The 26,988-nt window shown below is 39.8% G+C and overlaps 1 protein-coding gene across 1 annotated transcript in view; it reads right to left on the bottom strand.

Moving 5' to 3' along the window:
• LOC127572671 (A disintegrin and metalloproteinase with thrombospondin motifs 19-like) overlaps positions 1–26,988 on the bottom strand; it is a 282,491-nt gene that overhangs the window by 120,283 nt on the left and 135,220 nt on the right. Inside the window, exon 11 of the mRNA XM_052020173.1 lies at positions 12,841–12,991. Coding sequence (XP_051876133.1) covers positions 12,841–12,991 — 151 coding nt within the window. The remainder of the gene's footprint in view (positions 1–12,840; positions 12,992–26,988) is intronic.

Below are 26,988 nucleotides of genomic sequence, written 5' to 3'. Positions count from 1 at the left end.
CCACATGAGTTCCAACTGAAACGTCACCCTTCATATTCAGAACTACCCATAATCACAGGCACATTCAAACTACACAGTGTATCCCAAGAGCCATGCTTATTGTCATGCATACACACACACACATATTGTTCTTGACCTCTCTTCATAACAGCACTGACTCATTCTATCTCAAAGTTATTCTGTCCTGCAGTTCGACTTGATCCTTCATCGCATTCAGTAGTTCAACAAAAAACTTTTTTTCCTTCCTTTCAAACAAAGATTGCAATTTCAACATTCAAAAATACTCTTCTGGATCCTTCTCCTTCTCTGCTGAATCAATCTCTGGCTCCAATATCACAGTTTGTAGTATTTTTACCCTTCTGCATGAAAAGAAAATTCTTTCTCAGACTCCCTCTAAACCCCTCATCCTAAATATCGATGTCCTCTAGTTTTAGTTACCTCTGCTGTGGGGAAGAGTTTCCCAATATCTACCCTATCTATGCTGCGCATAATTTTGTATACATCCATAAGATCCCCCTTCATCCTCCTCCACTCCAAGGAAAACAAGCATAGCCTATCCAGTCTCTTCTTATAACTGAAATTTTCCATCCCAGGAAACATCCTGGAGAATCTCCTCTGCAGCCGCTCCAGTTCAATCATGTTCCCCTTACAGTGTAGCGACCAGAAGTGTACATAATAATCCAACTGTAGCCCAAATAATTTTTTATAAGGTTGTACCATGACCTCCCTGCTCTTATATTCTCCAGCCCTCCCCTCTCTGCAACTTGAAACACGCTTGTTTGCTCACTTTTCCAGGTTTTATTTTGGATTTCCAGCATCTACGGTTGTTTGGACCACCGACACTTCATGCTTTGATTAGATTTTTTTTATATTCTTCCAGACTTAACAATTCCAGATAATAACTACAGGTCTTTGTTGAAAACACAGGTACAGTACAACCCCACATAAGGAAGGGTTGCGTTCCTCAAAAACTGTCCATATCATAATTTTCTGTAACATGAATCCTTGACAAAAATTTATGAAATTTATTGTTTCTTTCACATTTTGTGTTTATTTTTTCCCCATATCTCCAAGTTTTGTGGAGTGATTGGTGAATCCCATAGGGGCAAGTTGTAATGATTTTACAGTTATCATCTGTAGCTCCTCATGATTCATCTTTTGCTTCTTGACTTGCCCCATAAACATCCTCACCTTATCCTTGGGATTATTTAATATTCTACTTCCTTCCCTTCTTACGCAAAATGTCCTTTAGTTTTGTTTCCCTCTCCTCACTTACTTTAAACATGTTATACCTCTGAGATTTGCAATTCGGATGATAAATCACCACATGAAACATTTTCTCAGGTGCTTTTGTCCTAATTTATCTTTTAATCAACATCAACATAAGAACAGATTATTTGATCTTTATCTCAATGTTATTTGTGTCTTTTTCCTAGGGTGGAAATATCAAATACTTGAGGCCATAGGTTTGAAGGTGGGAGCAGGAAAGTTTAAAGGACAAGTACGAGGCAAGTTCTTTTTTGGAGGTAAAAAAAGAACGCACTGCCAGGGGAGGTGGTGGAAGCAGATACAACAGCAAAGTTCAAGAGGCATTTAGACAGACACATGAACAGGCCAGGAATAGAGGGATACAGACCATGTGCAGGGAGATGGGATCAGTTAGAATGGCATCAGGATCAGAGCAGATGTGGTGGGCCGAAGGGTCTGTTCCTGTACTGTACTGTTCTATGTTCTATTCAAGTGAAAAAAAGAAGAAATGCTGTAAGAAATCAGCCATTCAAGCAGTGGAAAGAAAAACCAGTCAATGTTTCATGTTAAGGGACCATTCCTCAGAACTGGGGGGAGAATGGAGAATTTATAGTTTTCAAAGCAGAGCTGGAAGGAAGAGTGAGGTGCAAGACAGAACACATATGTAGATAAGTTTAGATAGATTAGGTGATAAGGGGTGTGAGCATTGACCACTAGTGAAGCATTTTAAAGAAATAGGGTGAGAAAGGGATAGAAGCATGATAATGGGAAACATTGGTGAGAGAGTAGTTTACCTGAAGCTGGAAAATTCATTGTTCATTCTAGAGGTTTGCAACATGCCCAGAAGAAAGATAAGATGTTGTTCTTCTAGTTTACTTTGGGCCTCACTATGGCAGTGGAGGAAGCCGCAAACAGACAATCGGAATGGGAGTAGGATAGAAGGTACAGCTGGATTATCATATACACTTCAGGATCACTCCTGTGGACTGAGTGCAGATGCTCTGCAAAGCGATCACATAATCTGTGTTTGGTTTCTCCAACGTTAAGGAGGTCACATCATGAACACCGAACGTAATACATGAGATTGGAAGAAGTGCAAGTAAATCGCTGTTTCACCTGGAGTGATTGTTTGAGTCCCTGGATGGTGGGAAGAGAGGAGGCGAATGGACAGAAGTTACATCTCTGGTTACATGGGATGGTGCCATGGCAGGGGGAGTGATGGGTGGGAATGGAATAGTGGAACAAGGAGAAAGGGGAGAAGGGAAGATGTGCAAGGATAGGCAGAATTTGTCAAGTGTATCCAGGAAAGTTTTCTCAAGGAAAACGTAGATCGCCGTACTAGAAAGGGGGCAACACTTGACCTCCGCTTGGGAAATGAGGGCGGGAAAGTGGCTGAAGTATCAGTGGGAGAGCACTTTGGGACCAGTGACCATAATTCTATTAGTTTTAAAATAGTTATGGAAAAAGATAGAACTGGTCCACAACTCCTAAATTGGGGCAAGGCTATTTTTGATTGCTTTACAGAGGAACTTGCGAAGGTTGATTGGGAGATGCTATTCACAGGTAAAGGGGCATCTGGTAAATGGGAGGCTTTTAAATAGGGAGAGTTCAGGACCAGCATGTTCCTGTTAGAGTTAAGGGCAAGTCTGGCAGGAGTAGAGAGCCCTGATTGATGAGGGATATTGAGATTCTGGTTCTCTTTGAGGCATATGTCAGGTATAGACAACTGGAATTAAGCAAATCTCTTGAGGAATATGAGGGATGTAGGAGGACACTTAGTAAGGAAATCAGGAGGGCAAAGAGGGGACATGAGATAGTAAAACTTTTTTTTAAACTTTTATTTATACAGCACGGTAACAGGCCCTTCTGGCCCAATGAACCCATGCCGCCCAATTACACCCACGTTAACCTACTAATCCGTATGTCTTTGGAATGTGAGAGGAAACCAGAGCACCCGGAGGAAACCCACGCAGACACTGGGAGAACGTACAAACTCCTTACAGACAGCAGCAAGAATTGAACCCTGATCGCTGGCGCTGTAATAGCATCATGCTAACCGCTACACTACCGTGCCGCCTCGAAGTATCCTTGGCAGATAAGGTAAAGGAGAATCCTAAAAGATTCCAGAAGTATATTAAGAGAGAAAGGGTAACTAAGGAGAGAAAAGGAAAGGTCCCCTTAAGGATCAGTGTGGTAATCTATGTGTGGAGCCAGAGGAGATGGGTGAGGTCTTAAATGAATACTTTTCATTTGTATTTACCATGGAAAAGGCCATGGAAGCTAGGGAGTTCGGGGAAGAGAACAATGATGTCCTGAAACAGACTGACATTACAGAAGACGAGCTGTTGGCAGTCTTAGGATGCATAAAGGAGACACAAGAGAAACTGCAGATGCTGGAAACCTGGAGCAACACACACAAAATGCTGGAGAAACTCAGCAGGTCAGGCAGTACCTATGGAGGGAAATGAACAGTCCAAACTTCAGGCCAAGGCACCAGACCTGATGAAGGGTCTCGGACCAAAACATCGACTCTTCATTTCTCTCCAGAGATGTTGCCCGATCTGCTGAGTTGCTCCAGCATTCTGTGTGCGTTTCTTGAGGTGCATAAAGATGGATACATCCCCAGGGCCTGACCAGGTGTATTCCAGGACATTGTTGGAAGCCCTTGGCAGAGATTTTGGTATCTTTGTTAGCCACGGTGAGGTACCAGAAGACTGGAGGGTGGCTAATGTTGTGTCTTTATTTAAAATGGACTGCAAGGACAAGCCAGGGAACTATAGGCTGCTGAGCCTAACATCAGTGGTGGGAGAGTTATGGGAGGGGATTCCAAGAGACAGGATCTATCTGCATCGGGAAAGGCAAGGACTAATTAGAGATGGTCAGCATGGCTTTGTGTATGGGCAAGTCACGAGTCACAGATATGATTGAGTTTTTTTGAAGAGGTGACCAAGACAATTGACAAGATCAGGGTAGTAGACGTAGTATACATGAACTTTAGCCAGGCCTTTGGAAGGTCCTGCATGCTAGGCTGATCCAGAAGGTGAGATCACATGGGATACAGGGTGAGCTAGCTAATTGGCTGCAAAATTGGCTTGATGGAAAGAGTCAGAGGGTGGTGGTGGAGGGTTGTTTTTTCAGATTGGAGGCCTGTGACCAGTGGTGTTCTGCAGGAATTGGTGCTGGATCTCCTGTTGTTTGTCATTAACAACTTCAATGAGAATATAGGTGGCATGATTAGTAGGTTTGCGGATGACACCAATATTGGTGGTGTGGTGGACAGGGAAGAAGGTGTCTAAGCTTACAACAGGATCTATGTCTACTGAGAAAGTGGGCGAAGGAACGGCATATGGAATTTAACTCAGACAAGTGTAAAGTGATGTATTTTGGGACGTTAAACCAGGGCAGGACATACACAGTGAATGGCAGGGCCCTGGAGAGTGTTGTAAAACAGAGAGATGTAGAACATTACAGCACCAGACAGGCCCTTCGGCCCACAATGTTGTGCTGACATTTTATCCTGCTCTAAGATCTATCTAACCCTCCCCTCCTACATAGCCCTCCATTTTTCTATCATTCATGTGTCTATCTAAGAGTCTCTTAACTGTCCCTAATGTATCTGTCCCCACAACCTCTGCTGGCAGTGCGTTCCAGGCACCCACCACACTCTGTGTAAAAAAACTTGCCTCTGACATCCCCCTTATACCTTCCTACAATCACCTTAAAATTATGCCCCCACGTGTGAGCCATTTTCGCCCTGGGAAAAAGTCTCTGATCATCTACTCGATCTATGCCTCTTATCATCTTGTACACCTCTATCAAGTCACCTCTCATCCTCCTTCTCTCCAAAGAGAAAAGCCCTAGCTCGCTCAATCCCTCCTCATAAGACATGCTTTCCAATCAGGACAGCATTCTGGTAAATCTAGGGGTTCCTAGTAGGTACAAAGACCTCGGGGTACAATTACATAGTTCCCTGAAAGTGGCAACACAGGTAGACAGAATGGTGAAGAAGGCATATGGCAAGCTTGCCTTCCTTGGTCAGGGCATTGAGTACAAGAGTTGGGACCTCACGATACAGCTGTACAAGATGTTGGTGAGACCACACCTGGAATACTGAGTGCAGTTCTGGTCACCATAGTATAGGAAGGATATGATTAAGCTAGAGGGTGTAGAAAAGATTCATAATGATGTTGCCAGAGCTGGAGGGCTTCAGTTATGAGGAGAGACCGGATAGGCTGGAACTGTTTTCCCTGGAGTGAAAGAGACTGAAGGGTAACCTTACAGAGGTTTATAAAATCATGAGTGTTACAGATAAAGTAGGTAGTCACTGTCTTTTTCCCAGGGTAGAGGGTATAGGTTTAAGGTGAGAGGGGAAAGATTTAAAGGAGACCTGAGGGTCAAGTTTTATACACAAGAGGGTGGTGGGTATATGGAACGAGCTGCCAGAGGAAGTAGCAGAGGCAGGGGTAACTACAACACTTAAAAGACATTTGGACAGGTATAGGTTCAGAGGGATATGGGCCAAACGCCGGCAAATGGGACTTGCTCAGGTAGGCACCTTGGTTGGGATGAAGTGCTGTATAACTCCACTACTCTCTGTGACCAGTGCTGGAATCATGTTGGAGTTGGCGGAAATAGCGAAGGATAACGTGTTGAATATGAAGGTGGGGGGGTGGGAGGGGAGGGTTAGTTTGGGTTCCAGGGGAAATCTATCTGTTCTGTCCAGGCGGAGGGGTGAGGGTTGAGAGCAGACGCGAGGGAAATAGAAGAAATGCAGTTGAGAGCTCCATCAACTATAGTAGAGGGACGTTACACTTCAGGGAGAAGGAGGACATATCAGAGGCACCAGAGCAGAAGGCCTCATCATTGGAACAAACGCAGCGGAAGCAAAGAAACTGGCAAAAAGAAATGGCATCCTTACAGGTGGCAGGGTGAGAGGATGTACAGCCAAAGTCATTGTGGGAATCTGTAGGCTGGTAAAAGATGTTAGTGGCCAGTCTATCTCTTGAGATAGAGACAGAGAGATCCAGAAAGGGAAGGGAATTGTCAGAGATGGACCACGTAAATGCGAGAACAATGAGGTTTGAAATTTGGTTGTACTTCCTGCACTGCAGTAGTGAGCTTCATGACATCCTGGGGTTGTGAAAACTGCTAGAGCAATTTTTTTTTTGGGATTGCTGGTTATCACTGTTGCTGGACCTGCTGGACTGGGTGAATGCCATACAATTTACATCTACTAGTGCCCCACTCAGGATACAGAAGCAGCAGATGTCTTGTGTAGGACAAGCAGTTGTGTTGCATTTTTAACATGGTAAAATGTTAGAAGGCTACACTGTGTAGTATAAGTGGCTGCACACAGTGAGTTGGAGTGACACATTGAAATAAAATAGAAAAGAATTCTCTTCAAGTCTAAGACTCAACTAGGACTCAGAATTGTTATTACAAAGACCAGTATGACAGGCCGAGTACATCAATGTTTTCCTTGTTCCCTTGGAACAGCAAAGTCACAAGAACTCACATTGCATGGAACTCCCATTATAACCTTACCCCCTCCTTCACAAACACCCTGCTGCCAATAGACCACCTCGAGGACTTTGATCCTTGACTTGTCATGACCTCTTATAAGGCTTCTCCTGCATAATCTGCTCAAGTCATAGAGGCAATGTGTCAGAAATTTTAATGTTTGTCACTGAAAAATAACAAACTAAAAATATAATTCAAAATGATTTGGGAGGAAACATCTAAAGTTATAATATTTCTCTATTTGATTTTGGCACAGGGTTTGTACATCTGGTCCACAAAGGCTTTCGTACATTCAAGCCATGGTTGAGCGATCAGAAACAAAAGCCCCCACAATGATCACACTATGAAATGAGTGAAGCAACATCTGTCAATTCCACTCAGACTTCTTGCATTCAAGTTTATTAAACCTGGATTCACTTCAGTCCTGATTTAAAAAAAAGTCCATTGCCTTTGTAAAATTACCCTAGCACCCTATTCTTCATTTAACAGAAAAGGATTAAGTACTTCAATGTGCAGTTCCAGGAATTAATTCAATACAATTTCAACAGTTAATATACAATACGGAATACTTTCAAATAAGTCAAGTACTTAATGGCTTGGTAAAATCAAAAAAGATTAGCAAGATTTTTTAAGCTACTTGAATTCTGAAAACTTATGACTTAGTGTAATGGACCAAATATAATGGTGTTGAAATGTGCTGAAGGCAATTCACTTCTAAGACAAAAGAACTAATTTACCCTCCAATGTTAGAAGCCATTAAGTAGTTCTTATTTAATTGCTTAACCTAAGCATAGTTTTTTTTAATTTTTAAAAGAGTAACTCTAATGGGATGTTCTCGAATGGGTTTGAATACACAAATGTATGCATGGAAGGCTGGGTTGTTAACCCAATATTGATAGTTTCTGCTGTAACTGCCAATGCCCCCCTGCGTTTTGACTTGGAAGGTGGTTGGCTCAGCAGAGCCATGGACCAATTGCAAAAACACCAGCCTTTCGACTACCTGCTCGCTGGTCCTTCGCCACAGCACTGGAAGCTGCGTTCACCTGGTCTCTGTGTCAGCCACCAGCAAGCTAGGCTCTGCTGAGGTTTTCCAACACATCTGGAGCACTGAGTGGTGGGTAGTTTCTGACTGAGTGAGACCCTGGGGTAGAACAGGGCCTCTGGTTAGTCTGGAATTCTCGAAATGAAACAGGGTGCAGGGGAAGGCAGAAGCGACAGTCCGTGAGTTGGTAATGACAGGAAACCTAACAATAAATGTCATTCCTTTTGATAGATGCCGTATGGCCTGCTGAGTGTTTCCAGCATTTTTTGTTTTTATTTAAGTGAATTTCTGTCTATTTCAATTGAGATAAAATTAAATGGGATAATTATGTCCACTCTGGAGATCCAATATGACAGGTACAGGAATATGTGTTCCATTGTCTTCATATAACGTAAGCATTATCCCATGAGCTGTTTACCTTTATTTACTGTGGGTTGGAGATAGAGGACAGGAAGGGGATTTTAGAGGATTACTGAGGGGCAGGGGGAATCAGAGAGGGAATCAGGATAATTGGTTGGGCAGATATTCAGGGTGGGGTGTTGGCCAGACTGTTGGGGATGATGGTCGGGTCAGAGTCAGGACACCTCTAACAAAATGAGTCAGTGGGAAGGAATGGGGTCTCTGGCTCAGTCTTGGACTTCGGGGCAAGGCAGCATAGAAGTAGCTGCAGTTTGAGAGACCTTTTGTTTATTTATAAAGTAGGGATGAATGTGAAAGAACATCTTGAAATCAGTGATGTCTGCTTGCTTATCCAACTCAAAAAAACTTATTTTCAATCTGATTGCTGACTGGGGATATGACTCTAAATGAAGTGACGGCAGGGTGACCACCAATCTGTGTCCCAGGCCACTCCATTCCCACCCCTTAGCAACACTCACCTCTCCAACAAGGTAGAGGCACAGTGCACAAGGTCCACCTCACTGCTTAATACAATGATGAATAGCAATAGATTCATTGGCAGAAAGTACGTGTTCAATTTCTGCCCAGCGGTACCACTGAGTTGACTTTGATGTTGTTTGCATGATTACTTTGTACTAATGTACTGTAGGGATTTTACATAACTGGACTAAAGTCCTAATTCCTAAATCTATTTTGTGAAGTAATGGATGGGCGGGCACGGTAGTGTAGCGGTTAGCATAACACTATTACAGCGCCAGTGACCCGATACAGACATCATTCAATTCCCGCCGCTGTCTGTAAAGAGTTTGTACGTTCTCCCTGTGTCTGCATGGGTTTCCTCCAGGTGCTCCGCTTTCCTCCCACATTCCAAAGGGTTAGGAAGTTGTGGGCATGCTATGTTGGTGTCGGAAGCATGGCGACACTTGCGGGCTGCCCCCAGAACACTCTACGCGAAAGATGCATTCCACTGTGTGTTTTGATGTACATGTGACTAATAAAGATATCTTATTTGGTTTTGAAGAGTTCAGTTAAAGTAAACTTTTGTCTTTTTAAATCCTGTTATATCTTTATTCCCAACATTTGATTATATTAAATGGAAGAGAAGCATTGCCTGCGAAGCTGAAATGCAGGTTTTTTTGCAGGACCTGCATTTGATGCTGGCCTGTGAAGTGAGCTCCCACAAACCAATGAGACCAGCGTGATGTGGGATTTACTGGAGGCTGGGAGTTTGACAGCGTCACTGTGTGTTCACCAAGTGGCATGGAACATGGCCGTTACACTCAGCGAGAAGCTGAACAGTGGGTTGGACATTCCCGGTCAAAGACCTCATTAGTATCACAAAACAAAACATGATTTGGATTGGCACAAACATGTCAACAAAATCAATTCTCTGAAGGTCGCCATATAAAGACAAACAATTATTTCTATTGTCTATGGGTTTCTCCTGTTAGTAATAAAAAAAATCACAACTGCAATGATCGAGGGTAAAAACAAGGCAGTTTGTGTAAACTGTCATATTTTTCAACTCAAAGCTTTATCCTCCAGAGAACATGCCTCCACAGAACAACGCATTTTCTAAAGTTTGTGCTGTCAGCTGTGAGTGTTGGTTCCAATATAGAATTCAAAGATTACACTGAATAATCTTACAATAGAATTGAACATCATTTCTTCTCCCTGGAGTGAAACACAGTAATGACCACTTCTTGGTCATTTCACATTGAACAGAAATTCAACTGGGCACCTCTGGATATGAGTCACCCACACAGAGTGATGTAATTCTCCATGCAACATTCCTTTTGGAGCACTGCAGGGGAACTTGGACCAAGTTGTCCTCAGAGCAACCATCATGGTCTTTCCAATGCAATCATACTTATTTTTAATCATTCTGAAGCCTGGTCCCTACACAACCCTAAGCCCAGGCTGACATCCCCAATCTTCAAGGTGACAGACCCTTTCATTTCCTCAGTTTCCAACACAAATTCTGAGGCAGGCCTTGATTTTCAATTCCCATTTCTCAACTACTTAACTCATTGTTAACCATCCCACCACCTCGAATCCTGGCCACAACCCCTTTCTCCACCATCCTGACCCAAGGTACAAGTTCCAATCTCTCCTCTTTCTCCCACACTCCCAAGGTAAGGCATTGGTCCAATCTCTCCCCGGCACCCCACACCCAAGGCATAAGATCCAATAATCCCATCTCTTTGGGTGCACAACAACTTCTAGGCCAAGGATTGTTTGATCCAGCTCGAATCTTTTGTGTTAAGAGAGGCAGCACACAATCCAACTGATGTGTAGTATTTGCCAACTGTAAAAAGTGAAAGAAATAGAGTATCTTTATTGTTTTAATAAAATAATTATTGAGGGTTTCTTACTACTTCAGCTAAGTTAGTCATGGTTCAACCCTGGAAAATAATTCGTGCCCCTGCATGGTGACAGCTGGATATATAGCCACACAGGTCAATGTGCAAATTAGGCACACTTACAATGATCCCTCTGCAAAAGCTCCAGTGCTTTAGACAGAGCTATTCCCAGAAATGCCATCAGTCCTGTATGCTGAACTGGGCCTAAGTGAATCCTGAAAAGTCAATTAACCACAACTTCCTTCACTCACCTATCAGTAATCTCTATCCCACAGGATTTATGAGTCAAAGAATCACAGAGCCAAACACCACAGAAACAGGTTCTTCGACCCATTATACTGACTATCAAGTACCAAATATACACTAATTCCATATTATTCTCCCAACATACCCAACAAACCCCCACCTCCCAGATTCTACCACTCACCTGTATAATTGGGGCAATTTACAGTGACTAATTAACCTACCAATCTAATTTACACCAATAGATTCAACTCAACCTCACAAACTTAACATTGATCCACTTCACATATCACAGTTTATTAGCTATTCAGCCACAATGGACACATCATCAAACATTCTTACAGGGCAGAGACAAGTGGTGTACAATCGGAGATCACAACCAGGTGCAGAATGACAGTGGAATGGAGGAAAGTGTGCACACCAGTGCAGGAATGGCTATAGGTAGCGGCAGGCCTGACAACATTGAAGATGATGGTATTCTCAAACATAATCCTCCTTTCTGCAACACAGTTCTCTCACAACCTCTTTTGGTTTACAAACAGCACATGCCTTACTTTCACCACAATCAGGGTTTCAAAGCACAAGAACACTAGAATAGCCAAAAGAACATGGAAGACTAGTAAGCTGTTACAGTGCAGCCAGAGCTGAAGGTCAAAGTCGTCGTCCAAGGCCATCTACAGTTTCTTCCGCTGAAGGCAGCTGTCTTGCTCTGGGTAGCTATGCAAATGAACATTAGGACAGGCACAGCCACATAGAAAGAAGCCACTAATGAAATGCAAAAGGTGGGTGAAAAGAATTTCTAAGCAATATGGATAACCTGTGTTTTTTGGGGGGTAGTGGTGGCTGATAGCTTGCACTGTGGCTAAGTCGAACATAAGGAGAAACAAAGATTTGGAATTGATGGAGAATGGTTAATTCAGGCTATGTTTTTTTTTAAACAGTCTAGTGCCCAGTATCATGGCAAGTGCTGTGATATCTTCATTCTCTTTCTGTTCACCATACCATCTGCCTTTCAGCCACCAGCACAAAATAATTGGGCAGCAGATGGGTATTTGTTGATTAAATAGTTCATGACTCCAGTGTGCAACTGACACTGATTTGGCATTGCAGTACATGATGCACATGTACATGATGCACACCCTATGGCCATACATCAAAGGATCCCTTTTGCCTGCAGTACATCTCATGGCTGGCATACAGCATCCACAGAAAATTGTTCACCCATCAATGACACCCTTCACCATGTGCAGGTCTGCAATTGTCACTAAGTTTCAAGAGAGAATAAAGTTTATCCTTCTCTCTTTAAACAGAGGTAGCCCGTTACCTCTCTTAAGAAATAGTTGACTGCAAACTGTGAAATGTTCTGAGTATTCTCATCTTCCATCTGGAAGGAACTGAATGCATAAAATCCATGGCTCTGTGACTATGCCAGCAATGTAATCCCCATTGTGCTGAGGTGGTAGCTGTGGCAGATTTCAATAAGCATTATTTTTGAACTGCATGTACTTTTCCTCACCAAGGTTCCCTGAACAATTTGGGTGGACTGACATCCTACTGAGCCCTTCTCCCCTCCTCTTCCTGCTTCCACTTACGTCCTACAGTGTGCACCCGCTCCTTGTCACAGCACACTGCAAATGGAATGCCAATTAATGTCTATGGAAGGAAATGATTTCTGTATAAGCCCTCATGTCAAGAATGTGATCTGGCATCAAATCAGCATTGCATACTGAAGGACATTATGATTACGTATTCCTGTAAACTTCCACCATCTCTTGCTCACTGCATATATGCCAGCACCTTAACCAATGAGTCCAGTGGAAACTCTGGCACAAATGTGCAAGTGCTCACTAGTTGCTTTGTTGGAACAAATTTGGTACCTACATTGTCCCCATAAAATTCAGCAGTGAATTAAACATTATCTTAATTTACTTAGCAACTCAAACAACTCCAGGTTACATGAAACAATAAATATATCAGAGCGGGGTGGATGTATAACAGGAGTCATACCAGTAAAACCAAAGTTACCTGCATCTCCTTGCAGAAAGTAGCTGTTGGACCAAACAGAATCTGACATTGTTCATCTGCTGTGTAGATCATCCCTGGCAACTTGGATGACAACATCACTGAGTTGAGGCTCTGAGGATCTGTGTGCAGTAAACAATTACTGACCTTTGACCTGCCAATACATGTAAATTCATAAGTTATAACAAAAAGATGCTGTGCATTTTGTTCTGTATTTTTTAAAAATGATAATAAATTTGCAGCTGGAGTGGTATGGCTTCAACTCCACAATTTTATAACACTTGGCTCAAACAGCACCAAAACATGGAAGTAATGTAAAGATAAATTCAGAGATCCTGGGTCCTATGAGGCAGCTGACATAAAGGGAGCTTGATTAGGAGATCAGGTCCCTTCCAGAGGCACAGGATTAGTCAATTTATCATAGAAAACATTTAAATGAACATCATTTCATTTGTTAGTCTCTAAAATAATTAAGGAAAGCAGAAGTTTGAAATAATGTTCTTTATATGTTATATGTTCCTTAAGAGGGAAAAAGAATAATTGATCTATTGAAATTCTGACAAAGTTTTGGTAACATAAAATATTTGATTATATCTAATACGCCTGTCCTTAAATCCTATTTACCTGTCTTTTCACATTGCTCAATTCCATTTTACACATTTATTTTCTTCTTCAATGTATTTATACTACTCACTTTAATCACCACACTGGTAACTAATTACATACATCTCTTTCTCTCTTTTAAAAGTCTTCTCTGATCTTGTCTTTAACTCTTAGTTTGCTCTTTTTTTGAACAAGAATTTGAACCTTTTGCCAAAGTAAATAATTTGCATAGCCAAACTTTGTCATTTCCTGTCATAATCCTGAGAATTTGAATATAATCCCACCAGTATTTTGACAGTATTTGGAATCCAGGCAGTTCTGATCAGAAATCAATGTAAATTATGCAGGATATTTTATCTGGATACATTTCCAAAATCCTGCTTTAACTTATGGTATTGAAGCCCATCTTTAAGTAAAATTAAGTAAAAGTAAACTTTATTAACATATTTTCTGCAAACCAGTTCTTGCAGCTTGTCTGGACTGACATTACTCCCTACAACTCTAAAGCTAACTTAACATAAAGTTCAATCCCCAATCAGGCTACATTTTGAACCCTACACACCAAACAAAGGAATAAGCTTAGCTCGTGATTAAATTGCCACAGGAAGCACTTTAGATTTGGATATAGGATATAGAAAAGGTGTCAGGGTCACTGCCTTGGAATGTAAGAATGGGCAAAATGACATCTCTGATCCAAGGTATTCTGGCCTTCAAGCTTAAAGAGAAATTACAACAGACAGATGAAAGTAAGTCACTCGTACCTTGTGGAAAATTGTGCTTATAGGTAAGATTATGCAATAAATAAAAAATATGCTGCTTCTGAAATAGAAAGCTATTTCTACTTTCATTCTGGATCTTCTATATCAATTGTCAAAATGATACACCACTAAAGCTTTGTTTGGCTGAAATATTAACTATGATCTTTTTTTGATAGTTACTTATTACACTTCACAAGATCACAAGATCACAAGACAAGGGAGAAGAAGTAGGCCATCACTTTTAAAGCCAGGGTACTCATGAAAAAACTGGTAGCTTTGTTATGAATTTCATCTACTATCGGTGTTACATAGATTTGCTCTCTTTCATATAATAGGTCCTTTCACCTGTAATATTTTTGTTATACCTTTGTGGAGAGTCATAGTTTTCCTTGCATCACTATTAAGGCATAGATATTGTCACTCAACGTAAAAACATTTTACAGTGAAATATCACATGCCTTATTAAGTTTTCTGGACCAATTACAAAGTTCTTTCACCGTGACACTTGGTCAAAGTTGTGGAGCTCCATATCTGACAGCACTGTCTATATGTAACTTCAGCGCATGGAACACAGTGGTTTAAGGCGGCAGCTCACTATCTCCTTCACAGAACATATGAAATAATAGTTGCCGGGGACAATCACATCCCATGGAAGAATGCAAGAAAAAATTGGATTGGATGTTGCTGTGTGTTATATCTAATTGTATCTACCATTACTTGCTTCCTGTGCTTTTCAACTCAAAACTTGTTTTCTCACAAATTTGTTTAAAGCCTAAAATGACAGTGCCAAGTGAACAAAGCAAGCAATCCATTATTTGTTGAGGAGTGAGAAATAAACAACTTTAGGATTGAGAAAGAAAAATTAATGTGGCTGAATGCAATGTTAAATCAGATCCAGAAAAGTAATTGAAGCAAGATAAATTAAGTCTGGAATAAGAAATCCAAAGAGAAAGAAGAGAGGGAAAATCTGTCTGATAAATTAAAAACCTGAAGTGAAGAGACTCCAAATTTTTAACAGCTGGTTTTTGATGTCAGAGAAACTAGTTGTGATCAATTAACAATTATTATGCTGTGAGAACAGTATTTATCACTACTAATTATTAGCCTTAAATATCTGTGGGTGTTTAGTACATTATAAATGTGTTACATTCAATACATATTAATAGTGAAGCAGACAACTAAAACCTTATTGTGAGGTTTATGCTGGAGAGGCACAAATTGGACTAAAGCTTTTGGATATTTACATTTTACCTCACGAAAAGACCACTTATTCAGAAATAACAGTGAATGCCATTAGTCTCACTGTTATTTCAGCAGCAACTTCTGTCTCCTTGTAACCGAATTTGTAACTCCTGAGAATTTCACAAATTAAGATTACATTTTTAAAAAATCCTTAGTGGTTGTAACAACATTGCAAGTGGGAATGCCAAATCCTGTTTTTGTTTCCTGTCTGAAAGAAGAACATTTATAGAAATATATATCATTTGAGGAATAATTGGAAAGAAAGGACAATGCATAGCAAAGACATAACTCACCAGCATTTTAAATTTACTAGGACCCCTTCTTAATTCTAATCAAATTGACCGATGAAGTCTTTCATCAAGTCGATGGATGAGTCAATTAACCTAATGTTTCTTTTCACATGCCAATGCTCTGGCCACAATCACATTGTCATGGGGGTGTCAGTTAGCCATCTGCAATTTTTTTGACTAATCTTCCAAGACTTAATGGCCTAAAGTACAGAATTGACTTTTTACAGACCATTGAGTAATTTATGTAATGTGAAGTCTAATTAGACTGCACACCAGCTGCCATAAGTATTAGTTCTTCTGCCCTACTTCAGGGTTGATCTAACCTAGACTATTAAAATAGTTAGATGTGTCATTTAAGTGAAATCTAACTGTGAGGATCCACACAAACTTACTTCTCGTATATCCTTTCAATATTGCAGGAGGCCATTTCCACCCATCGAGCTTATGCTGGCTCACAGACCAATCCATTCCCAAGTAATTTTCCCTGCACCCTACTCTTCCCATATACCGATCAACACCCGCCAGATTCTACCACTCATCGACACAGTAAGAATAATTTGCAGTGGCTGTAGTAGCTGCATCAATGTGCTGCTCTCAAATACTGACTCTTGTTTATTTTTCTATCATCTGCTCTTTAAATCAATAAATGCTCTAATAATTCATAATATTAATTTTAGTTTAACTCAATATAATCTGGTTTATAAGCAATTCAACCTGCAAATGTTCTGGACTGCCAAAAGGCATTTCAAACAGGTTATAGATATTAATAGACAATACCTACATATTCAAGTATGCAGATTACAACTATCTGTAACCTAATTAAATGAGGTACTTACCAAATGGACCAAAGACAGACACTTGCAACAACACAGTTACTTTTCAAGCTGCCAACTATTAATCAAATCACTAAGGCCTACTTGCCAAAGGTTTATTAACAGAACTTTTACTGTGAAGAAAATTTTATTCCATATAGCAAGCAATCTCAGATCTTTATTTGGTAGAAACATTGTGTTTTACCATGGACAAAACAAAGAACAGAAACATCTGCATTAGGTCTAATGGCATTCTAAGCTGGGCTATAATTAATGTTAATGGTCTACCAACCCTGATAATCAGATTTACCGGATGAAGGAAGATGTTTCATCTTTATCCTCCACAAACCATGGATAAATCAGGCAACCTTAATTAGGTTGTCTTATGATTTAAAAAGATTATTGTCCTTGAACTTTGTTATTTATTCACCAGGAATCATGGCCCTGAGCATATTGTTCCTGTGTCTCCTTTCTACAATTTAAGGCCTTGAAATCTCCACAAAAATGAGAGCAGACTGGACACGTCTATACCAATAGCTTCTATAATTCAGGTATCAAGTGTTTTAAGTTCTAATTTAACTGTCCTGATCAAGCATCTCAGAAGCCTTTTCCTTTCCCTACAGGCCCATGATGTGCTATACAACTTAAAGCTTTTTGAGTCATAAACTGTGTATGGCAGGACCTTCACCTACTCTGTAGTCTTAAGTGAATAACATTGCTTAGTACCCTGATCCAAATGGGTCGTGCTAAATTTACCCATAGTGAGGAACATCTGCCACACTTGGCCCAATTCTCCTTTGTACCCTGATCAATGCTCAGTCTCTTTTCCAATCTAAGATCCCAACTTTTGGCTACATCTTGAGAGATCATCAGCAAATGGTTTCCTCAGTGTCTTCCTCTAAATCAGTAATAATGATAATAAGGAGCAAAAGTGGGACACTGGGAATGGATTTCTACTGATGATTGGATATACAGAACTGTAACCATTAATAGGTAAATCCAGTTTACAAGAACACAGATAAGAGACCTCCCAATTTAAAATCTTCCTGGCAGTTGCAAAATACAAATTTTCTGACCAGAACTTTTATGAAGTTTGTTTTGGGGGAAATCAGAGTACCCAGTATCTCCCTGGATATCTGCTTCCAACTCTGGGTGCTCTGATTTCCTTCCACATCCCAAATATATATGGATTGATAGGTAAATTGACCAGTGTAAATTGCCTCTAATGAGTAGATGAGTAGTAGAATCTGGTGGGATGGGGGAATTAATAGGAATGTGGGGAGAATAATAAATGGGATTAATGTAGGATTAGCATAAATGGGTGGTTGATGGTCAGTGTGGACTTGGTGAGCCACAGGACCTGCTTTTGTGCCGTATCTCTCTGACTCTATATAATGTACTGATTTCATCAAGCAGCAAATTGCTGACAAGTTCATGAGTTATCAGCTCAACTGTGATCCACCAAAGTTGATTGTTCTCTGACAATGAAGATGATTATGGCCACAATTAAGAATGAGGATCCTTACTCTTCTTTCAGCTTTACTCCTTGTTTGCCTGCCATAGATCTAATGGTGATATCAAGGCAAATGTATGCAATACGTGGTCTGTAAATCTTATAGAGTAGTAGTGATGGATAATTAGTTCGGCAATGTTGTTTCCTTGGTCTTCCTGTTACTGAACAAAACTACCAAACTATTGACTATTCAATTTTATCTGTAGATCCCATTTAATCATTTTTGGGAATGTGCTACTTTGAAATAAGAAAATATTAAGTTTGAGGTTGTGGTTTTGTTTTAATTAAAAAGAAAAACAAGTGCTTCCCAATTCTGATTGAAGGGATTTTACGATAATTAATCAATAAGTTCATTTATCCTTGGATACTACCCAGACAGAATGTTGGATTCCACTCTGAAACTTAGTGGCCATCATTTCAAAGATGCAGTACAGTACACAAGACTCAAATCCCAAATTCAAATTGGCAATTTGCATATCTAGTTTAGCTTTCCAGCATCTGACATTTATAATTCTGGACATGATAGGACATTATCCAATGAGGCTGCCTTACCAGTAATGAAATGCAGATGTAACAGATGCATTCACCGAATAATAACTCTGCACAACAAATTAGTTTGGGATTTGTCATCTCACTATACACGCAGGTCATTAAACCCCATGAGCCAAATTACACCCTCAAGTGGGCTGATTTGTACCTCAACTCCCTCTGTTCTTGAAGTGTATCCACTCCAGCAAAATTGCCACTCTCTGGGAATGCAATTATAGCTATACCATTTTCAATTGGATTTATTACACTTGTACACCTGCATTATATATATGTGCCACCTACCACACAGACTTGTGTTTCCTTGCAGACTGGAATAGATCTCTCTAAAATGTTTGGATGGTGTAGGAGATATTAGCTACTGCAACTGCTTCCAGCAACAACTTTAGCTCAATGGTAGCACTCCAGCCTGTGAGTCAGAGAATCTCAGGACTCACTCCTTTTTCTATGGCACAGGGTGATACTCTGGTCCAGTGCTCAGAAGTGCTGCATTGTTGGAATTGCATTTTAGGTTGAGATCTTAAATCCAAGTCTCAACTACCCTCCAAAGTTGATGCAAGTGATGCCTTGACAATCATTAAAGGTCTGGTGATTTCTGCTAGTACTCTGTCCAATATCTCTGCCCCAGACATCACTAAAAACAAATTATCTGGTCCTTATCTATTTATAGTTTCTGTAATCATGTCGAAATAGTAATTGGTTCTTGTTTTTTTTCCCTACATTGAAAAAGACACTGTACTTCAAAATACTTTAACAAGCTTTGAGGCATTTTAGGTTGTTCTGATATCATGAAGGATATTGAAGAAATGGAAATTATTTCTTTTATTGTTATAATAATGTTATTGTCAAAATGATAACCAAAATATCTGGGCTGAATGCTTTATATTGCAGGAGGAACCAGCAGGCTAACTGGGAAGAGCATTAGTATCTTACTTCACATGCGCCAAGGAACTCAGTAATGCATTTTCCATTAAACTATTGTTGTGTGCACTAAGATACTAAGTCAGCTTCCAGTAAATAGAAATGATAGATTTTAAAATATATTTCAATCTCCAGTTGTAGCAATCTATATTACATATGTTATTGATACATAATCACAGATGTCTTTGTAAGCAGGAGTCTGTCCTCGAGAAACTGGCAATACCTGTGCTCTTATGATCATCAGTGTCAAGCTGTCAGTCACTGTTTAAACCCATGTGTCAGCTCGTTGTCCTGCTTTTTCATTTGGATTTGCAATGAACCAATGTGATTGATTAAAAGTTATGATTGGATGCTCTTTGACCAACCAGTTGAACCAAACAATGTGCTAATCAACTCAGTTGCTATTTTCTCCCAATATCGATTATGAAAGTATTCAATGCAGAAAAACCTTATGTGCTGAAGATGATCAGGAATTCAGTTACAGATACACTTATCTAAAATTTTCCCTAATAGCTACAATAGCCAACATCATAAACAATCCACAAGGCAATCACTGTTAAATAATTCTTATTTTCCTCAGAGAATTTTTTTGGAGTCTGCCTGTTTATTATATAAAACAAAGATAAGCAAAGACTGGTGCAAAAACATCTTGAGATAAGGAGCTTGTTTCCTCAGGTGAATGCATGAGCAGTCTTTCTTGACTGTTTTAATTGACACACTGGAAATGTCAAGCTTTTGAAAGATAATAGGAAGTGTTGCTAGAATAGTGAGGAGCTTTGTTTGATATAAAAAAATCTGCATGGAGACTCGCGTATTTATCCTTACGATATGTAATGGAAACATCTGGCCTTCTTGTGGGTAAATTTCAGCATCTGGTTATATTTGGTAATTTTAAAAACAGTTCATTCAAGTGCATAAAGCAGTGAGTTTCTGTTAATATATGGTATCCATATAAAATGCCCACTCTGACAAATAAGTGTCATCAAAATCGATGAGAATTTCTGAAGCAAAAATCCATAAATCAATTGGCAAACAATAAAGTGGAGGCAATTAGTTAAATGCAACTTGATTTACAATATTCAGATAAAAAACCCTTTTTTTTGTTTCTTGTTAAAAGGAAGTTTTTTGACAGCACTCAAAGAGCAAAATAGACTGGAAATTGGTGCTGGTGATAATAGCAAACAGATGCGACTATCAACCTTCCTATTGTACATGGGTTGGTGCTTCTAATAAAACAACAATTTTGTTTTATGGAATCACAGAACATATTTCACAGAAAGGAGGTGATGCTATATGCCTGTCATATTCTGCAAATTCTTTGAAAAATCTATCCATTTTGATTCACTTGACTACCTCTTCCCCATAAACCTGTAACATTCTTCCCTTCAAATCAATTCCTATTAGAAAGAATGTACACAAGCCATATATTCAGGCCATTTATTTCAGGCTACAATAACTAGCTGCATAGAAAAAAATGTACATCTCATTATCTCTGTCCTTCAAATTTGTTTAATCTGTACCCTTTGGATAATGACCCTTTAACCTGTCAGAAAGAAGCAGTTTCTTCTTACTTCATCAAAGCATAATTTTATGTCAACCTTCTCCTAACCTTCTCTATTCCAAGGAGACAAATCCCATTTTCACCAGCCCCTCCAAGCAACTTAAGTTTCTCATCTCTGGTACCATTCTAGTAAGTTTCTTCTGCACCTCCAAATCTCTTGATCCCTTTGCAAAGACACCCAAAATTGAAAGCAATATTCATGCTGAGGTTTAGTCACAGATTCTTAAACGTTCACCATATCTTTCTTGCTTTTGGACCCTTTATGCCTCTATTTAAAAGACCAAGATCCCATAATTAAAGATTCCAGCATTGGATCAATTTAGTACTTTTTGGACAGAAATAAGTCTTAAAGCCCTTCTAAAAGGCCTAATTATGAAAAAAAAGCAGAAAGCATCTTCTGAGATTTAAGAACATGTTCTCCAAAATTCCTTTGTTCCCTTATACTTCTTAGCATCTTATCATTCATTTAAAAGTAGCAGAACTGGTTGATAATACAATTAAGACAGCAAATGGGATACATGACTTATTTTGCCTAAGAATTAGAATACAAGCAGAGAGCTCGCTCTAGAACTGTACAGAACATTGGTTAGGCCACAACTTGAGCTCTGTGCACACTTCAGGGAAATTTAACTGCTGCACTAAGAACCTGGTGTGATCCACTGCCCTTCCTTCTGCTGCACACTGCTGTGCTGTGAATCTGGCTCATATCCCTGACATCTACAGGGGGAATGTGGTCCCATTAGGGAGAGTGCAGAGGAAATTTGAGGATATTACAGGGATGGAGAATTATAGTTATGAGGACAGCTTGTCAAGTGAGTTGTGTGAGCAAAGTACATAGTAAAAAAAGACAGGCAACTTACTCTTTCCTAGTTGGAACAGAAACTTGCATATTTAACATGGTTATGTCAGCACTTGTACAATCTGATATTTTTGTTCCTGAGTTGCTACTGAATGGGGACAGACATATTGGGCCTAACAGTAAAGTTCCAACATGCTGTAAGTGTTGGATTAGGAGACTGGTGGCACACAAGGAACTTTCAGCAGCAGGTTTGATGGTTGCTTTTTATCTCAGCCAGTCTATTAATACATTATTTCTGGGGGTCCTGGCCAATTACATTAAATATACTTGAAGCTATGCCCACTTAGCTTGAGTGTCTCCTGCATTTTGAGCCTAATCCTTTATTTATGATAATACTTATATCTGTGACAGCTTTTGAGATGTTATCTGTTTTGTTTGGATGTATCAGCATTTTTTTAAGTTATTGATCAGCAATTATTATTTTTTCTAGCTTGGCATGTACGAAGTACTGAAATTACTGGTCTAATATTTTACATTCTTTAAAGACCATTAAATATTCTGCTGCTGCCATCTTTAGCCAAGAAAACTGCTCAAGATTTGCTGTGTGCTTTCCAACCTCCTGAGCATCCTTGGTTGTTGCTGATATATTTGACCACCAGCTTATTGCCTATTCAAGGATGGATTCATGGGTTTTACAACAGAGATGGGCAGACATGAGAGACAGCCAGAAGGACTCAACTTCCACTTGTTTTATATCTCACTGTATTCTTTCAAAGGCCCTTCAACCATCTGTTCTCCAGGTATATCCATCCACTATTCTAAGAATCGTTGATGAGGAAAATCAATAAAGGGATTAGTTGTTGTAGACTGTGAAAACATTAGTTTTCATTCTTCCATTACCAAAAGGCTTCTGCAGCTACGTCTGCCTACACAGTCGGATGTAGTAGAATTTCAGTAATTATACACCAACGATAGACTTGACAACTAGGATTTCAAAAACTGACCAAAGAAATTAGCATCTGGAATGACAAGCTCCTCCCAATAGCATAAGTAACAAAAGCAGGAGTGGGCTTTGAGACAGTCCCCCAAGTCTGCTCTATCATTTGCTGATCCCGTACCTCAGCCCACTTTGCTGATACATCCCCATTTCCCCTTGTGTCCCAAAATCCATCTGTGACCATTGAGATTTGCTCTGAGCATATCTGTTAATTCTTGGTACTTGTAATCCAATCTGTTTTAAACACTGATCCTGCCACATTAAAGTCCTCTTTAAGGAACTATCCATGGAGGAGGAAAGGTACTGTTAGAGATATTCCCAACCTTCCTACAAAGTCTCCCAGGAAAGAGTGTATCTGTTTGAATTTAGTGTAGCAGTCAGCATTACGCTATTACAGCGCCAGCGACCCGGGTTCAATTCTGGCCGCTGTCTGTAAGGAGTTTGTATGTTCTTCCCGTGTCTGCATGGGTTTCCTCCGGGTGCTCCGGTTTCCTCCCACATTCCAAAGACGTACGGGTTAGGAAGTTGTGGGCATGCTATGTTGACACCAGTAACTGGTGACACTTGCAGGCTGCCCCCAGAACATTCTACGTAAAAGATGCATTTTACTGTGTGTTTCGAGGTACATGTGACTAATAAAGAAATCTTATCTTATTATGTCTCTGTATTGCTTCATCCTGTGGAAGCACTTAATTGAAAAATTGTGACTCCGGTCGTGTTTCTGAGACAGAAGGTTCAGTTTCACTCCAGGTTTCTAGAACATGGAACCCTACAGTACAAGAACAGGCTCTTTGGCCCATGACGTCTGTGCTGAACATGATACCAATCCTAACTAATCCCATCTGCCCACGCATGGTCTATATCGCTCCAGTCCTTTCAGAAAAATAGTGGCTAAGATACCACTGCAATTTACCATTAGAGGTAATATCCTTCAGGTGAGAATTTAAACAGAGCACCAATATGCCCTCTTAGGCGGATGTAAAAATCCCACAGCATTCTATTAAAGAAAAGCAGGAAAGTCTTCTCTGGTGCTCTAGCCAATATTTATCCCCCAGTCAACACCCATGGTCATGTGGATATAATCACATTGCTTCTTGTAGGAACTTGTGGCACACAAACAACCTGCCGTGTTTCCTATATTACAAAAGGGACAACACTTCAAATGTAATTCAATGTCTGTAAAATGATTTGAGACAATCTGGAAGTGATGAAAGAACCATGCAGTGCAAATCTTTTTTCTAACTTTTCATTAAAGAGTTAAATCTCAGAGCTGTTTGTAATATTAATGAACAGTACTGACACAAGTCAAGTGTAATGTCTTCTTCTTAGGCAGTCCCTACAGATTGAGGACGACTTCCATGTACCCTGGTTTCATTTGTTCTGAGATGACTGACCCGGGCCAATATGGGAACAGCAGACTCTTCCACAGATGGAGCAGGAGGTGCCTGACAGGGTGGCTAGTTTGTGAGGTGGTGTGCTCCTTTTGCCACTTAAGCATTGTGTTTCCTCAATGTTCTCAAGGTTCTCAACACAGGATACTCTCATCCATCTGGCATCCATGGGGAACGGAGGGGCCCTGATTGCATGAGAATTGGTCAACAATTGCTATACAACACACACTGGTATTCTACGCATAAAACTTTAAATAAATTGCTGAACTATATGTCATCTTCTTACCCTTTTAAATAACAATGCTTTACATTGCAATTCTATATTTTAGGGCTAATCATTATTCATGTAAAATAAAGCAAAACTAAATCAAATTAATGACTGCAATCATCATCACATGGTGCCAAATCTTCAAAGAGGATGTTGTTGCTAATTAGTTCACAATGGCACTGCCCTCATGTATAAATGTAAATAAACTAAAAATGTCTTTACACCCTTATTTTGCATAACACTTGAAATAAAATACACTGAGAATTTTACAAAATTGTTTAATATTCTTAGAAATTTTGCCAGTTGCATGAGAATTCCAGAAGCATAAATGTAGATAAATGAGAGTTCACTGTACTGCCTCAAACGTTCCCACTCCACTTTGAGCAGTCGTGGGCCAGAGACTGCCAGAAATCACTGGCGGTGCTGAATGTTTTCAGAGAGTTTGTGATCACAATACTCAAATATACAAATATCTGTTTGTGATATAGCAATATATAAAATGACCTGGATGAAAATGGGGATGGGTGGATTTGTAAATTAAAAATGGCGATGGAGTTTAATCCAGCCAAATGTGATGTGTTACACTTCAGGAGATCAAATGTAAAGGGACAGTATATTGTTAATGGCAGGATCCTTAAGAGTGTTGATGTACAGAGGGATCTTGGGGTCCAAGTCCATAGCTCCCTGAAAGTGGCTGCACAGGTTTATAGAGTGATAAAGAAGGCATATGGCATGCTTGCCTTTATTAGTCAAGGCATTGAGTTCAAGAATCAGGAAGTTATGTTGCAGCTTTATAAAACTCTGGTTAGGCCACATCTGGAGTATTGCATTCAATTCTGGTCAGCCCATTATAGGAAGGATGTGAAGGTTTTGGAGAGGGTGCAAAAGAGGTTTACCAAGATGCTGCCTGGATTAGAGGGCATGTGGTATAAGGCACTTTGCAACCCTCTGGAACGAACATTGAATTTTCTAGAAGTGAAAATCAAAAAACTGTAGATGCTGGAAATCTAAAATTAACAAAGGTCTCCGACCTGAAACATTGACTCTGTTTTGCTTCTAACAGATGCGGCCTGACTTGCGGAGTATTTCCAGCATTTTCTGTTTTTGTACTGAATATTCCAAATTCAAATAAATTGCTTTCTCATCATTCCCATTATCATGCTTATGTCCCTTTCTTGCCCCATTTTTGTTTTAAAATGCCTTGCTAAGTCTGTCCTCATGCTTCTTATCACCTGATCCCTCTTAACCTTTCTCCATGTGGTCTTTTGTATTACACCTCACTCCTCCCCACGACCCCCAGCTCTACTTTGAAAACTGTAACGTCTCTGCTCCCACCCCACCCCCAGTTCTAAGGATCTGACCCGAAACATTAACACTGGTTTCTCTTTCTACAGATGCTGTTGGACTGGTTGAACCCCCGGTTCAAAATATGATTCCATTTCTTTGCTCTGAAATACGATGAATGTAAATAAAACTGAATTCATAACACTATTTCGTATTCATTCTTAATTTTACTTTACACTTTGGCACAATAGGCTGACAATAGGAATGTTCACAACATGAACACATACAGCTGTATGATCAGTAGATCTGTGTAACTACACACATTCAAAGTGCCTCTCATAAAGGCAGAAGGTACAGCAATAATCCTCATTTTATCTCCAGTCAAAAGTTGATCACTCTCTCAAGAGGTAGAGAGTGCCTCTGAATTCTGTCCAAAGCCATGATGAATGATGCCTATCACTGGTAGGTGTTAATGCAGCCAAATACTAGCAGCAGACTGCCTTGTTTGGGCAATATTAAGCATGTATATTGCTCCCACAAAGCTCCTCTGTGCTTGATATTGGTTGTACATAGTAGTGTCAACAGATGAAATGTGTTCTGCTTTCTAACACTGTCAACATTCATGTACTGGACACCAGCAAAACTATAATGTGAAAGAATGCATAAAGTCAGAAAGTAACATTACTGTGATTATACATCTTAATTAAGCTGTACATAGTGAGTTGTGTGTTATTTTTAAATTAGAAAATACAGATTGAGGACTAAACTAATTAAGATGGTGATTTCTGAAGAGTTCAATCAATACAAAGAAGAGATTTTGTTAGCAGAGACATGATTTCAGATTTTATTCAGTGGTTTATTCTATCAAAATTCATTATTTGTTTCAGTTTATTTTGGTTTAGGAATTCTGAAGCTGCTAACACAGAAGTACTGGCTAATTTCCATCACCAAAGAGTCATTTTTCAAACGTGTCCTTGGACGATGGCTGTTGACAAATTACTGATCATTATCGCCAAGCCTTTATGTGTCCTCATCTAAACATCTGCATACTTTCCAGCTGGGGGAACAATACCTCAGAAGCAATGATTTGCAAAATCTAGTCCGATTTTTCCAATAAAATGAAACCATACGCAATTCAAATGAAGCGTTAAATTCGCTTGGATTGT

The sequence above is a fragment of the Pristis pectinata genome, chromosome 7, assembly GCF_009764475.1.
Source record: "Pristis pectinata isolate sPriPec2 chromosome 7, sPriPec2.1.pri, whole genome shotgun sequence".
NCBI lineage: Eukaryota > Metazoa > Chordata > Chondrichthyes > Rhinopristiformes > Pristidae > Pristis > Pristis pectinata.
The sequence above is the reverse complement of the archived record's forward strand: the minus strand, read 5'-3'. Positions and strand labels throughout refer to the sequence as shown.